Raw genomic sequence first — 16,418 nt, forward strand, 5'->3', positions numbered from 1 at the left:
GAAACAATGCAGTGCATATAGGTGTTAATGGAAAGCAGTACATGTTTGTTAAATTGTAGTTTGTGTCTGTCTGAGCCTTTTAGCCCTATATGTTGGTGGCTCCCCACTTTTTCAATTACTTTGTTTAAGAATGTTACTTATAAATTCACTTGTTAGGCGGGTGTACGTGTACATGTAACCACAAAGGAATTCAATACTCAGTACTATTATGATTTAAAGGCACTACCATGCCACAGTCCTGAAATGTACTGAAATCCACTTGTGATTAGGAAGTTCTAACAGTTTTTAAAAAGAAAATCAACTCAGTACATGTATGAATTATATTGACACTTTAATTCAACTCATAAAACAATTCAGAGATGTACATGTTATGTAGCTGAAATCGAAAACAAAATGCAGTGCATAGGTATTGGAAAGCAGTACCTGTTTGTTAAAATGTAGTTTGTGCCTTTCAGTTTCAAACTGATCCAGCAAGGTGACTTTTTTTGTAAGACTTTCATTGACAGATGTACACTGTACATCGTATATGTATATTTTGGTAATCAATCTGACTGCATCAAGGATGTTCATGCGTACACAATATTCCTTATCTGTGGACTTTTACCTCAATTATGTTGTAGCATTTTGATACGTCCAGCGATTTTTCTGATACATAGCTTAGATGTAAATGTAGCTGAAATGGAAGAAAATGTAGTGGATATGTATTGCAAAGCAGCTCATGTTTGTCAAAGTAGTTTGTGTTTTCATTTTCATACTGATGCAGGTGTTTTTTTGGAAAGACTTTAATTGACAGCTGTTGTGTGCACTGTATTTGTATATATTTTGTTAATTAATCTGACTGTTCCATCAAGGATGTTTAGGTGTACACGATATTCCTAGTATATATCAGTGGAAAGTCAGCAGACTTGTGGGATAATAGAAGTGTTATAATGTAATCACATAATAATGTGACTAGTGGCAATGTCAACATTTTGTTAGTATGTAGTACTTAACGTATTTAGAAATACTGTGTTTTGGCATTTTGACACAATAAGTATGTCGGTACCGGTACCGTAGCTAAAGATGAAAGTTGATTTTTTTTAAAGGAATATCATTATCCTATGCAAAGTAACATTGCAATGTACATGTATGTTAATCCATTGGTGATATCGTAACCGCTAGGAGAAGCTTTAAACAGAAACAGATGTCTTGGCTGTAACAATACAACTTTGTCACAATACGGACACAGCAGTGTTCTAGCATGCTTGGTTAGGACCCTAAAATCCTCTGCAGTATCAAACAATATGAACATGGCGCTGTATGTGCAGACCTTCAAGGCATGCGTATCAATGAGGGCACTGTCCCAGCAAGTATTCTGCCTACCTCTGGGAAGCCTGACCATAACAAAGTGGTTTTAATGGAATTGACTGTGTGGGTTGTGCCCAACATGTTTCTGCCCAAAGGCTAGAACTGGAAAACTGGAACGGTACTCTCAACTACCGTAAAGTGACATGACATTTCGGATATCAACTTATCTGCCTAGAGGTGAGAAGCCGTGGTGTTATCACACACCTTTGTATCTATGTAATACACCATATTATGCCTCTAAGGTTTTTAGCAGTTGATTTTTTTTAATAGGCCTATTCATTTTATTGAATGAAAAAAAGTTGTCTATAACTTGGCCTCAAAGAGGCATACAAGATTTTTTCAGAAGGGATACGGCTGGAAATTGTATGAAATACTGAAATACCGCTGATTGTGAAATGAATATTAAAAAAGTTGTCTATAACTTGGCCTCAAAAGAGGCATAAAAGATTTATTCAGAAAGGATACAGTTTAAAATCCTACGAAATACTGAAATACCACTGATTTTCTAAATGAATATGAATCCGTCAATGACTAGTACATGTAGTACTTTCCTAAAGAAAGAAACGATTAACTTATCTAAGAATAAAGTTCAATGTGTGTTCCTTTAATTATTAGAAATGAGCTGGAAATGGTAACTTTCAGACTTTGCTTGAATAGATGAATGCCACTGTGTGACCACTCATACCTGTGCAGGACACACAAAGAAAGCAATTTTATTCTGTATGTGCACAAATCATGCATCGACCTGTTGAGTCTGTGCGGTATGGAGTCCATTGCAATATGGAAATTGAGAATTTATTCGAACAGTTTGCAATTTTTTTGATTCCCATCCACAAGTGTTTAATACACAAATCAATGTGAAGTGAGCAACTGTGACAAGAGTAATCACTTCGCATTCTGGTGGATCCATCAGTTGTATCTCCCTATAATTTTGTATTTGTAATGTATCTTCATTATAGCAATATGCTATATTTTGTATTGGTTAATAACTACATTTTAATCTTTAGTTGATAAATCTGTATGAGTGTCATCAGAAGTCAACATCATGTGGAATAAAATTTCTCAGTGAAAAAAACCCCAACACTTTTAACCTCTCAGATTTGTTGAAGAGATTTTGCTTCTATTCATACAGGCATCCAAGAATCTTCAATAAAATTCTTGATCTTCTCTTTGTTTTTTCCCCGTTGATGACGAAGAGAATTGACCAGCATTGGATTCGAACCAATGTCCTGGTAATGATTACAATTCTAGGTACCATCCATGTGGCTTGGTTGATGGCCATGCATGGTTTTTGGTTTTTCGTCCATTTTTGTGTAAAGCGCTGTGGTACTTTCTATGACAGAGCGCTATATAAATGTTCTGTATTATTATTATGCATCCTGCACTGTCCTACTATACTGTCTGCTTATCATTGGGCTCATTGGTGTATGGGTATACTGCTGGCTTCTTAACAATGGAATGCAAAAGGCAAATGAATGCTCACGAAGTGTTTTTTTAATGGAATGCGAAATGTGTTTGTTCATGAGTTTTTTGCCTAAAGCTTTAACATTCTATAGTTAAGACACAACAACGTGATAGTTAGTCTACACATAACGTTTTAATGTTGGACTCCGGTGGGGAAAAATGTCCTCCCCCTCCCCACTTGGCTCCCACCAGAATGCACACCTGTAACCGTGATGTCATTTTGTCTATGGACTGTTGGATACGCATTTCAGTATATCGTGTAGCTTTAGGACCAGATATGTCGGGTTGAAATTAAAATTGAACCATTACTATTGTATATATGCTAGGATGAATCGTTTACAAATGTAGTAACTTTTTTGTATAAAAAAATAATCATAAGAGAGGGCCTAGCTACTTACGTGCTACCATGATCTTGATGGCATTATATATAAAATATGATGGTATCATGTTATTGTTTGAACTAGCTGGACAGATGTATACTCCATTTTTCTTGCGAAAACATCTCATTTACTTTGTTTATTTTCATGTTAATTTGTGCAAGCTAATGGGCTCCAGACGTGTTTTTGTACTTTATTTACACTATACCATACAAACTCCACGCCCTTGTACTTGTACTTTGTATTAGTTTACAATTGTCAACACTACAAAAAGTATCATAGTGTTGGAAGATAATATTGTGTGTGTACATACACTGTTGGGCATTTGAAATGACCTTTGTATTTTCCATTACATGTAATCACAAGTTGAAAAAGTCATGTGCCTAATTTGACTTAAAAACTACACGCAGGCGGTTAAAACTGGTTTTATTTTTACCTTTGAACTTAGTATAGCTTCAAGGTTCTGCGGCTTTGTTTCTCAAAATCAGTGAACACAGGTTCAAAAGACCAGCAAAATTTTGAGGAAATTTCAGTATGGCAGAATTGTGTGCGCGCTTCTGTACGTAAAGGTGCTGGTGGTCTTTTCTTACAAGACCAACTGAACATTTGATTTGAGCTCTACTGATGAAATATTCCACCATGATGGTTGTTTTTGTGCTTCTAGTTGGTATCTTGCCCGCCCTGGTATCCTCCGAGTACTTCCCCTTCATGAATGATTCGTTGCCATGGGATGAGCGACTGGATGACCTCATGTCCCGTTTGACCCTGGATGACATGACCTTACAGATGGCGCGGGGTGGGTCAGGTCCAAACGGGCCGGCCCCGCCAATTCCACGGCTGGGCATCGGGCCATATGACTGGGACACGGAGTGTTTGCGTGGCGATGTTGGCGCTGGGAATGCCACATCCTACCCACAGGCTCTGGGTCTGGCTGCATCATTCAGGTAGAAATATAAAACAAATAATGAAAAGGCCTTGTTGAGCTGGATCCGAACGACTCAGTTCTGGATATTATATTTATAATTGACTCAGTCAGGCAGTCATTTTATCGTCAGAGGACAATAGGCTGGCCATCCTAGTTCCTGCCAAAAATAAAGGCACCATTAATTTTGGAAAAGGTTCAAGAGATGTGCCTTTCATTGTGAGCATGGGTACATCCCCAAAACTTATCCTCTCACTGGGGCGTAAATCCCGGGGGAATGGGGGTTTGTTTCCGGGGGGGGGGGGGGCTTTTGAATCATCCCCCACTTTGTCGTGGTGAAAAAAAATTCCAGGTAGTTTCGAACAACAACAAAAATGTTTTCACAGCACTGAAAAATGTAGAAAAACAGTACCAAAGCTTAACATGCCGTTTTGATGTTAGCGCTAATATACATTAAGATGTACATCTGCGCCATGAACAGTGCCCCCCCCCCCTTCCCCCCCCCCCCCCCCCCCCCCAGCTTGTCGAATTTCCACGGCCGGGCAATTTTTGGATTTTGGTCATCCCCCATCCCCCACTCGCCGGCACAGATTTACGCCACTACTCCCACCACATTGTCTTCTCTCCCACGTGCAAGAGGAGATTTACGTAGAACCTATTTGTTCTTGTCTTGTATGCACTTCAATTCGCTTTTCAATTTTAATATTCGGGAAATATAGGAATTTCAATAAATAAGGAGAAATTGGGGGTGTGCGGGTGCAGCTTGTTGAAACCCCACCACTTTTAGTTCAATGATCCACTGATATTACTTTTGGACTTTAATTTGTTCATCATGTAGTACGCAATTGCTTCACGATGTCGCCCAGGCAACGGGACAGGAAGTTCGAGCCAAGCACAACAACTTAACACAGCACGGTATTTACAAAACCCACGGTGGCCTGAGCTGTTTTAGTCCTGTCATCAACATCATGAGACATCCACTGTGGGGCCGCAGCCAGGTAGGCTCCATTAAAATGTTGAGTTTTTTTAATTGTACTGTGGGAGTGTTCAATTCACTGAATTGTGATACTTAAGTGTCTTCAGAAGGATTTTTTTCTGATTTGATCAAAATCAATTAACTTATTATAGCCAAATATGTTGTTGAAACTTTACCCTTTTATCCTCTATCAAACGTTCAAACCGATATTATGGGGTTGGGAACTGTTTATGTTGTGTTAACTTTTTTCATTTTCCTTTTTCTACGGACACACTTCAGCCTTGTGGGCACTTGACTTTCTTAAGCCTGGAATTCTTAATGTTTTGATCTGTACAGTGTGGCTTTTTTAGTCCTAAATTTGAAATATAATTGTCAACCATTTTTATTATTTTTAGCTGAAAAAAAATTTGTATAGTTTTTAACTGATTCTACTCCAGCAGATCCACTAAACCTTTATTACTCTAATAGTAAAGCGTATTAGCTTCTAAGTACATCTAAAATTGAGGCCTGCAAATTCTGAAAATTTACCAGATATAAAAACACGCAATTCCAAAAACCTGGCACAAATTAAGTTCATACTGACCTTTTGCGATACACCTGCAAACCAGATTGAGCGCTGTGTCTTTCATGTATAATGTCATCTGTTCATGCACATTCAGAGGCGATCTTGTAGATGAAATTCATTCAATTGTACATTCAATCTGTTTAAACAGGAAACGTACGGTGAGGATCCGTTTCTCAGCGGGGAGCTGACCAGAGCTTTTGTGACCGGTTTACAGGGAAACAACTCCCGTTACGTCCTGGCCAACGCTGGCTGCAAACACTTCGCTGCCTACGCAGGACCTGAAAACTACCCAGTGTCTAGACTTTCATTCAATGCAGTGGTAAAGACTAGTAGTTCTACATTTGGTACAAGCCTTTAACAGATAATTTGGAATATATATTGCCTGCATGATCTGTGCAAACAATAATGTATGGTTGCAATGTGTGATCAGTAAAGAGTAAGGAGGAACGCGAGATGGGATTGATGCGGTGTACTCGAGGTACTTGTGATGGATCACAATAAGTCATGTGATTGCCTTTCTGTAGGATATCCTATAAATAATCATCCAGTTTAACTTACAAGCCTTTCAAATGAGCTGTGACAGAGGCAAAAATTTGGTATTGTTAGCTGTTACTTCTGAGTGAGCTTCTGAATTCAGTTTTGATGAACTTGTGACGGACTTGTGGTGAGTTCCTCAATTACAACACTGGATCATGGGCGGTCGTGTGTTGCTTCTTGTGACAATATCCAAGGAGCAAGTGATACAGGTTTTATTCTGATTGCGATGAAGCTATAGAAACAGCTGTGACAGCTTCATTATTTCAGACCTAAGAATTCCATGCGTACATTCATATAATTTATTATCTTCTTCCTCAGGTATCAGACCGTGACCTCTTCATGACCTTTCTACCCCAGTTCCATGAGTGCGTCAAGGCTGGTAGCTACAGCATCATGTGTAGTTACAACAGGTATAGTGGAACCACGGGCGTCGCTAGAGGGGCTGTCATACCCCCATATATAGTTTTGTCACCTGTCGGCAAAATCTTGTGTCCGTCGGCAAATGTGCCAGTCTAAAGGGCAACACCTATATATTGTTTGAAAGTAAACATGATCATCCGCTTTGCAGCACACCCTATAAGAAAAGGGTGTCCAACCGCCCCCCCCCCCCCACCCGTTTTCGTTTTTACAGAGGCCGGGTGACCACGAAACATATCCTACTAGCACGGATGCAGGTCTGTCCGCAAATATGTTGTCACCTCCCCTCCATTCAAAGCGGACTAGCGACGCTCATATACGTTTGATTGCGACGAACTTAATTTCGACATTTAAACTGAAGATTGATAGACATGGAATTTAGGTTTAAATATCGTGACACCATTTAAAGTTTTATTCATCGTAAAGTTAATGTCAAAATCTTTATGTTGGAACAACGTTACTAAACCGACGTTGAATTGACATGGATTTTCGGTTGTTAATATCGCGCCGCAATTTTAACATTTATCCAACGTTAGATTAAAGTCGAAATATGTACGTGCGAACAACGTTACCAAACCGACGTGGGCTAGACATTGAGGTAAGGTTGTTATTGTCGCTACGCAATTTCAACATTTATCCAACGTTTGATTAGTGTCGAAATATGTACGTTGAAGCAACGTTACCAAACCGACGTGGGATACACATTAAATTTAGGTTGTCAATATCGCGACGCAATTTTACCAATAATTTAATGTTGGATTAGTGTCGAAATATGGACGTTGGAACAACGTTACTAAACCGACGTTGGATAGACATTGAATTTAGTTTGATAATATCGCGACGCAATTTCAGCATTTATTCAACGTTAAAACAACGTCAAACTGTAACACAAAATCAACGTCGCAAAAGTGACGTTGAAATAACGTTGTTTTACGGTATTTCGACATCGTGACGTCATTTCAACCAACATTCAACGTTGTAATAACGTCTTGTGCCCACTGAGATGTGAGGAACTGTTTATAATACAATTCCAAATGGCAAAACTATCAGGCTACACTTGAATTTCAGACATTTCTAGCTGTTAATCTTGTTGCCTGAATGTAGATTTTAGATTTATTCCCTAACCTGAGCAATTACCAAAATTGTGCTTGAGTACGTAATTCAAATACATTATTTTTCACATTTTCCCTGCAACCATACAGAGTTGTGAACATTAAATGTAGCAAACATTGACAATGTACAAGAAGCAATTCCCCTGGTTGCTAAATGCATGCTGCGACATTTGTTCCTTTTCGTATTATATAGCATCAATGGAGTACCTGCCTGCGCCAACACACGATTTCTCCGCGACATCCTCCGCAAACAGTTTGGCTTCAAAGGCTACGTGGTCAGTGATGAGCTCGCTCTGGAATTTATTCGCTTGGCACACAATTACACCAACTCCACCCTGGAATCGGCCGTGGTGGCCGTGAAAGCAGGTGTCAACCTCGATCTCTCCAGGTTCAAACAGGTCGTGTACCTTTACATTACCGAGGCCGTGGAAAAGGACCTGATTAGTTTGGGCGACGTCTTTGCATTGGTGCGTCCGTTGTTCTACACCCGAATGAGGCTTGGGGAGTTTGACCCACCAGCCAGGAACCCTTACACCAAGCTGCGTGCCGAGGATGTAGTTGAAAGCATTGCACACCAGAATCTTGCCATAGAGGCTGCTGTCAAGAGCTTTGTCTTGCTGAAGAACAATGGCGTACTGCCATTGAAAAGTATTGGGAAGCTTGCGGTAAGATGCACACATTTAGTGGCACTGGTTGGGGGGGGGGGGAACCGGGTCATTTTCAGAGTATTCTTACATGTAAGCAGGTGTTGAAGCTTTACCAATTAGTCTGTGAGGTAAACTTTTATTAATACTAAGGAGACTATTAAGTCTGAGTACTTGAACAAAGACGTTTGTTTTAAATGTCTAAGCAGGCCTATTTAATTTGCAGAAGGATAACAGAATCTACAATCTGAACTCGAGTCCTGCAACAGTTTTCTTGTGTACTGGTGTCGGGCTGTATGTCCAACCACTCATACTCAGTCAACACAACCTTTATACTTGGGTTGACTCCTACAGTACACTTGGGACTCAGAAAACAGATTCAACAGCAACACTTCCTGCCTACAGCAACCAATATTTGTTGATAAACTAAACATTGTTAACATTTTTTGAAGTCTTCTTCAACAGTGTCTCAAAAAAATTTCAAATATGTTTTGGTCCATTTTGACTCCTTGCATAGGAACTCGGCATTCATCTTAGAAAGTTTCCGCAAATACATATACTGTCAGAATCTAGTGAAATATGTGCTACCCTATTTATTAGTACAATCTTGTTTGTTATTTTGATATCTAGGTTGTTGGTCCCTTTGGAAACGATTCCAGCCAGTTGTTCGGAGACTACGCTCCTGATTCCCTGCCTGAGTATATTACCACACCTCTCCAAGGTTTGGAAAGTATCGCTGACATGACAAGCTTTGCGGCCGGTTGTGACAACCCCGAGTGTACAGGATATAACCAGTCCAGTGTCGTGAATGCCGTTAGTGGTGCTGATTTTGTTGTGGTCTGTTTGGGTTCAGGTATGATGTACACAAAGAATCATGAAGTCGAATGACCACATTCGAATAATTTTGCCAAAGCAGGCAGTTACTCATTTGCCTGCTGTGGAAAGTAGCATCAGCCAGATATGGCAATCGGGGTCAATAAACTGCAATACAAGTTGGGAATATTATGTATACAGTTACTCCAATATGTTTATCAAAGCCTATGTGCATACTTGTTTCATGGCTGAATTTACTGCGTGCATCAACATTTATTGGAAAGGAGTAAACACTAGTTATAGATGTGGTAGATGTTTGCCTTGCCGTGAGATATTTTCCTGTATTTGAAAAAGTTAAATTTTTACCAAAAATTTTGAGCGCTTTTCCAAATATTTACTGTATCAATGAGGTATACGAGCCTTCTTAACTGGGACTTAAGTTAGAAAGCCTTGTGTGGTTTAGCTGTATTCGGTTTGGGACGCAGATACAAGGCAAGTAGACTGCATGAACTGGTTTTGCACACATTACCTACGGCACACCGTACATACAATCTGAATACTCAGACTCATAGAAACCTTAAGATGAGCAATAAAGACATTGGCTTGTCCAATGAGACATTTCCTTATCAGACAATAACAACGTCTTAATTTTTTGTTCATATTTGATTTGTTAACATTTTTTTACTTGATTTGTTAATATTGGCTGTATGGCATATACGGGTTTATGGCTTTTGATTAGCGCCCCTTGAACAAAGATATCGACTAATTGGGGAACCGCCAACACGTGGATAGCTTAGTTGGTATGAGCACCGGAATGGTTATCCGGAGGTCGCAGGTTCAAGCCCCGCTACAGTCAATTTCTTTGTTCAACTTTTCAACTATTTAAACATTTTTGATATTGGGTTGTATGCAGGTACGTCCATTGAGAGCGAAGGTAGGGACAGGAGGAATCTTGCCCTGCCAGGCCATCAACTGCAACTTCTTCAGGATGCTGTGAAAAACGGTAAAAACTCACTGAGTATGTCTTTGCATTACAAAAAATCCTAACTTCACACCTTTCCTTACTATTTTAAACAATATACCGTTGAGTTGACATTTGACATTTGTTTTACTGCGGCAAGACTTTGGTAATACTTTTCTATTTTATCAACCATTATCCATAGCTAGGTAACATATTTATTAAAACTTGTTTCCTTCTTTGTTAAATTAAAACTTTATTTGTTTTGCCAAGGTGGATCTATTTTACAAAGACTTAAGCAGTGTTGAAGTCGAGGTACTTGTGATGGATCACAAGTCAATCACAGTTCTAAGTCATGTCACAAACTATTTAAATGAACGACGACAAAGGCATTCTATCGTGATTTGTTCATCCCATTATGACTGAAGGCACTGTCGGCCGAACCTGAGGTGGCATTGGTTCCCCCACACTTTTTCCACAGGGATATCCCCCCTCTGGGTATACACTGCAGTTGCCGCAGTCGTCCGGCATGGGTGGTGCTCCCCCAACCTTTAAAAACTGTTCTGCCACCACTCACTGAAGGCTCCTGGATTGTTTGCCTTCTGTCTGGACTCGAAATGTACTTATAGTCCATCATAAGTACTGCGATTGCTGGACCTCAGAACATTAAATCCTCCTCGAAAAAACCCAAACAAACAAATATAAAACCTACCATCAATGCCTTTCACAAACCACAGCTAGTGGCAAGCCAGTTGTCTTGCTGCTCTTCACTGCCGGACCGTTTGACATTTCTTGGGCCGTCAACAACCCCGACGTCTCTGTAATCGTACAGTGTTTCCTGCCAGCCCAAGCTACTGGTGTGGCCATCAAGCACATGTTTACCAACTACCAGGGCACCAACCCAGCTGGAAGGCTTCCTTACACATGGCCAGCATCCATGGACCAGGTATATCTTAAGTCAAATTAAGTCAAACTTGACTTGCGACATAAAGTTAATCATGATTAGAGCCAGATCTTGATCACATCTTGTGTTCGAGACTCACACCAAACCAAAAGATATTTAGAGCAACTCATACTAAGGTCGTTTTCTACAGGAAAACTTTCTACAGGAAAACATCTGGTGTTCCAGAGTCACACCAACCAAAATGTATTTAGAGCCATTATAGCTCATACTAATGTGGTTTTCTGCAGGCAAACTTCGTGTACCAAAGTGGAGATTGGGGTTAATTATAATTGTTCTTTAATTTTGGGCATAACATCTTAAGAACGACCCGTGTCACGTCTAACTAGCCTGGTTGGTATTTTAGGGACTTCTGCCATATACCATGAGGGTTAGAGGTGATCCTCAGCGAGCGCGCGGGCTTTTGCATACATTGGAAGTAGTGGCGGTTGTGTTAAAGATAGAGATGGATGGAGACGGCCTTGGGCTTGTCATGGCGGCAAAGTAGAAGGGTCTTTCGACCCTCCAAGAAAGAAACTAGTGCTGTATTGAACCAAGTTCTTTCTACAAGACGAATGCTGCACTAATTTCTAATTGACTCGCCTCTGGAGTCACTGACTCGCCTCTGGAGTAATTTGAGCAACTGCAATAGTCAAGTTTTCTTGTGAAGTTTCTCATAATTGTGTCAAAACGTCAAACTTAATTCTTAATACCAGGAATGAATTAGTTTGGCTCAAATTTGCCAGTCTGAAATCGAACAGAGGTAAAGTTGATTAACAGAATTGCAATCCTGTTCATCACAAGTCAAATCACTTGTAATGTCTCAAGTTACAGGGCATAAAAAATAACACAGCAATGCCTTTATTTATGTGCATAGAACTTTGGCTTGTGGATTGACTTGAGATAATAGGAGATGCAATAGACTTTGGAGCTGGAACTGACAAAATAACTAACCTGCCTGGACAAAATAACTCACTAAAACTTATTGTTACTGTGCTCTCTTCTTTGCCATGTTTGCAGGTACCCCCAATGACAAATTACTCCATGGTGAACCGCACCTATCGTTACTTCAGTGGAACACCATTCTACCAGTTTGGTTACGGACTCTCCTACACTAAGTTTCAGTACAGTCAGTTGGTTGTGAAACCAGACCACATCATGCCGTGTGATGACGTTTTTGTGAATGTGACTTTGAAAAACGTGGGCGCATACTCAGGGGATGAGGTGGGTATAGTCTACTTGGAACTAACTTGTAAATAAATTGTGTACATCAACAGTATATCGTGCATCATGACCACTCGTAAGAGATGGGTGGAGGACACATTGCATGAACAAACTGCTTTGCCCACATATATATGGTTTAAAGTACACAATTACCATTTGTAAGCATCAACCCGTAGAGTCTTCATGTGATTGTAAGGCGTGAAGCGGCATGCATTAGCGAATCCTGCCTAATTACTTTTTCTTAGCATGAGCGGATACTTGATGAGCATGTAGTACCACTACGCACTTGCACACGCAAAATGAGTGTTTTAATTATCTATATGATAATTGTGAATGGCCTATTAATCTCTCTGCATTATTACGTTCTGACATGGTGCCTGATTCCCTTGTTCTTCAATGTTCATGGTCTTTTCATTACTTTTTTGAGGTGGTGCAAGTTTACATCAAATGGAGCAATGCCACTGTCCCTGTTCCCAAGATCCAGTTGGTAGCTTTCGAACGCATCAACACTGCCTCCCTCAAGACTGTCTCAGTCGTCCTATATATTCCGGCCCGTGTGAGGGCAGTCTACACTGACCGTTTGGTCCTTCAACCGGGAACCTTCACCGTCTTTGCCGGTGGTCAGCAGCCTGGCCCAAGCATTGGTGGGCTGCTGAACTCCAATGTGATGACCGGGAGCTTCCAAGTGGACGGGTCAGAGACAGACCTCGCAAGATGCGCAAAGTAGATTCAGATGAAACTAAACAGGACATCAACTGCGCATAACTAAAGCATTAATTAGTCTGTCCCCCCCCCCCAAAAAATCTCGGCATCATACATGTGCATGTTATTCTTTTTGCCGCCAATTTCCAGCTAATAATAGTTAGAGCCCTCTTAAATTAGGCCCCTATTGTTTGGAGCTTTTCCTTAAAAATGTATGCATACATAAACATTCTCCATAAGTAGGCAATTCTGGCTTCTGATCATGACTTTAAACTTGTCTTCACGCCACCAAATATGGTATAACTATGCCACTTTCAGTGTTCCAATTGTCAGAATTTGAAAGAAAGGAATATTGCTGTAGCACAAAAAGGAAAAGGCCATACATTTGTAATTGGATCAAAATGTTGCGCTTAACATAAATTGTCTTCAAACTGCGGTACTGAGATGCAATTAAGATTTACAAAGTGTTACTGAAATACATTGTGCTTAACAAAATGAGAATTAGTGTTGCTTATTACTTAGAATAGTTAGTTTCCTTCTTGCGTTATTTCCATGGGATAAACCGATTCCTTCCACTGCCGAGGATAATGTATCATGGGTTCATAGGTTTTGTTTTTAATTTGATTTGTAATTTGATGTCTATTGTATTGTCTTTGTAACATATCTGTTGTTTTAGCATTTTGACGCAATAAGTGATTGTTCCGGTAGGTACCGGTACCGTAGCTTAGTAAGATGAAAGTTGATTTTTCTTTTTAGAGGAATATCATTATCCTATGCAAAGTAACATTGCAATGTATGTGTGTGTTAATCCATTGGTGAGACATGTATCACAACCACTAGGAGAAGCTGTAACAATACTGTAACAATGCAACTTTGTCACAATACGAAACACACACAGCAGTGTTCTAGCATGCTTAGTTAGGATTCTAAAATCCTCTGCAGTATCAAATGATACGAACATGGTGCTGTATGTGCAGACCTTCAAGGCATGTGTATCAGTGTGGGCACTGTTCCAGTAAGCATTCTGCCTACCTCTGGGAAGCCTTACCATAAAGTGGTTTTAATGGAATTGACTGTGTGGGTTGTGCCCAACATGTTTGTGCCAAAAGGCTAGAACCAGAAAACTGGAACGGTACTCTCAACTACCTTAAAGTGACATGACATTTTGGATATCAACTTATCTGCCTAGAGGTGAGAAGCCGTGGTGTTGTCACACACCCTTGTATCTGTGTAATACATCATACTATGCCTCAAGGTTTTTTAGCAGTAGAATTTTTTTTCATGCCATAACATTGCCTCAAAGAGGCACAAAAGATTTATTCAGAAAGGATACAGTTTGAAATCCTACGAAATACTGAAATACTGATGATTTTGAAATGAATATGAATCCGTCAATGACTAGTACATGTAGTACTTTACTAAAGAAAGAAACGATTAACTTATCTAAGTATATAGCTCAATGTGTGTTCCTTTAATTATTAGAAATAAGCTGGAAATGGTAACTTTCAGACTTTGCTTGAATAGATGAATGCCACTATGTGACCACTCATACCTGTGCAGGACACAAAGAAAGCAATATTATTCTGAATGTGCACAAATCATGCATAGACCTTTTGAGTCTTTGCGGTATATATGGAGTCCATTGCAATATTGAAATTGAGAATTTATTCGAACAGTTTGCATTATTTTCATTCCCATCCACAAGTGTTTGAAGGGGATTGTACATCATTGGCTTTTGCTGTAATTTTCGGAAATGAACTATTTGAGGGGTTAGTATAATAGATCAAATATTGTTACACTGACATGTTTGAAATTTTGTGTTTGAAAATGCTGGAAAAAGCAAGAAAACAAAAATGTTCAAGTAGTCTGGTTCCCTGACTCCACTTAAGATAAAATGGATCAATTTATAACTGCCAAAAAATTGTAAGGTAAGGGAACCAGTTTAACTGGCCTGCACCCGTTCATGAACATGTAACCAATAGCAAACAAAATTTGGACTGAAAATAAAGGTAAAATTGGAGCAGTAGTTGGAAAAAAGTTAGGTTTTTCCAATGGTGGTCGGCCGACCACTGTTGGAAATTTATACAAAATACCACTTTTCTTGAAAATGACTTCACACCTGGTGCCATAATTTTACAGGATGCTTTAGACTGTCATTTACCAACATCCTAGTAAGGTGTTTCTTAAAAAATGGTAGTTTTGTTTTTCGATGTTTGCAAAATGTTGTATATTCCCTTTAATACACAAATCAATGTGAAGTGAGCAACTGTGACAAGAGTAATCACTTCGCATTCTGGTGGATCCATAAGTTGTATTTCCCTGTATTTTTGTATTTGTAATGTATCTTCATTATATCAGTATGCTTTATTTTGTATTGGTAAATAACTACATTTTAATCTTTAGTGGATAAATCTGTATGAGTTTGTCATCAATAGTCAACATCATGTGGAATAAAATTTCTCAGTAGAAAAAAACAACAACAGTTTTAACTTTGAGATTTGTTGAAGAGATTTTGCTTCTATTCATGCAGGCATCCAAGAATCTTCAATAGAGTTCTTTCTCTTCTCTTTGTTTTTTCCCCGTTGATGACGAAGAGAATTGACCAGCATTGGATTGAACCAATGTCCTGGTATTGTTAATGATTACCATTCTACGGTACCATCCGTGTGGCTTGGTTGATGGCCATGCATCCTGTACTGTCCTGCAATACTGTCTGCTTGTCATTGGGCTCATTGGTGTATGGGTATACTGCTGGCTTCTGAACAATGGAATGCAAGAGGTAAATGAATGTCCATAAGGTGTTTTTTAATGGAATGCGAAATGGGTTTGTTCATGAGTTTTTTTTACCTAAAGCTTTAACATTCTATAGTTAAGACACAACAACGTGATAGTTAGTCTACACTTAACATTTTAATGTTGGACTCCGGTGGGAAAAAATGTCCTCCCCTCCCCACTTGACTCCAACCAAAATGCACACCTGTAACAGTGATGTCATTTTGTCTATATGGACTGTTGGATGCTCATTTCAGTATATCATTTCAGCTTTAGGACCAGATATGTCGGGTTGAAATTAAAATTGAACCATTGCTATTGTATGTATGTAAGGATGAATCGTTTGCAAACGTTGTAGCTTTTTGTATAAAAAATAATCATAACAGAGGGCCTAGCTACTTGCGTGCTACCATGATCTTTATGGCATTATGTACCAAATATGATGGTATCATGTTATTGTTTGAACTAGCTGGACAGATATATACTCCATTTTTCTTGCGAAAACATCTCATTTACTTTGTATATTTTCTTGTTAATTTGTGCAAGCTAATGGGCTCCAGACGTTTTTTTTTGTACTTTATTTACACTTTACCATACAAACTCCACGCCCTTGTACATTGTATTAGTTTACAATTGTCAACACTACAA

At 39.3% G+C, this 16,418-nt stretch overlaps 1 protein-coding gene across 1 annotated transcript; it reads left to right on the top strand.

The window, feature by feature from the left end:
* The first annotated feature begins 3,568 nt into the window (after positions 1-3,568).
* On the top strand, positions 3,569-13,700 carry LOC119741883 (beta-xylosidase/alpha-L-arabinofuranosidase 2-like). Its single transcript, XM_038217814.1, has 10 exons — positions 3,569-4,132; positions 4,949-5,108; positions 5,800-5,970; positions 6,507-6,598; positions 7,911-8,382; positions 8,992-9,214; positions 10,088-10,177; positions 10,870-11,078; positions 12,093-12,296; positions 12,724-13,700. The coding sequence occupies exons 1-10, from the start codon at positions 3,813-3,815 to the stop codon at positions 13,021-13,023; spliced, it is 2,241 nt and encodes a 746-aa protein (XP_038073742.1). The 5' UTR covers positions 3,569-3,812; the 3' UTR covers positions 13,024-13,700.
* Positions 13,701-16,418: the final 2,718 nt, after the last annotated feature.

The sequence above is a fragment of the Patiria miniata genome, unplaced genomic scaffold (assembly GCF_015706575.1).
Source record: "Patiria miniata isolate m_02_andy unplaced genomic scaffold, ASM1570657v1 HiC_scaffold_5, whole genome shotgun sequence".
Taxonomy (NCBI): domain Eukaryota; kingdom Metazoa; phylum Echinodermata; class Asteroidea; order Valvatida; family Asterinidae; genus Patiria; species Patiria miniata.

Coding starts and splice junctions, on each gene's coding strand:
- LOC119741883 (XM_038217814.1), top strand. CDS start 3,813: ATGAAATATTCCACCATGATGGTTGTTTTTGTGCTTCTAGTTGGTATC. Junction 5,109..5,799: donor CACTGTGGGGCCGCAGCCAG/GTAGGCTCCATT, acceptor CTGTTTAAACAG/GAAACGTACGGTGAGGATCC. Junction 11,079..12,092: donor GGCCAGCATCCATGGACCAG/GTATATCTTAAG, acceptor CCATGTTTGCAG/GTACCCCCAATGACAAATTA.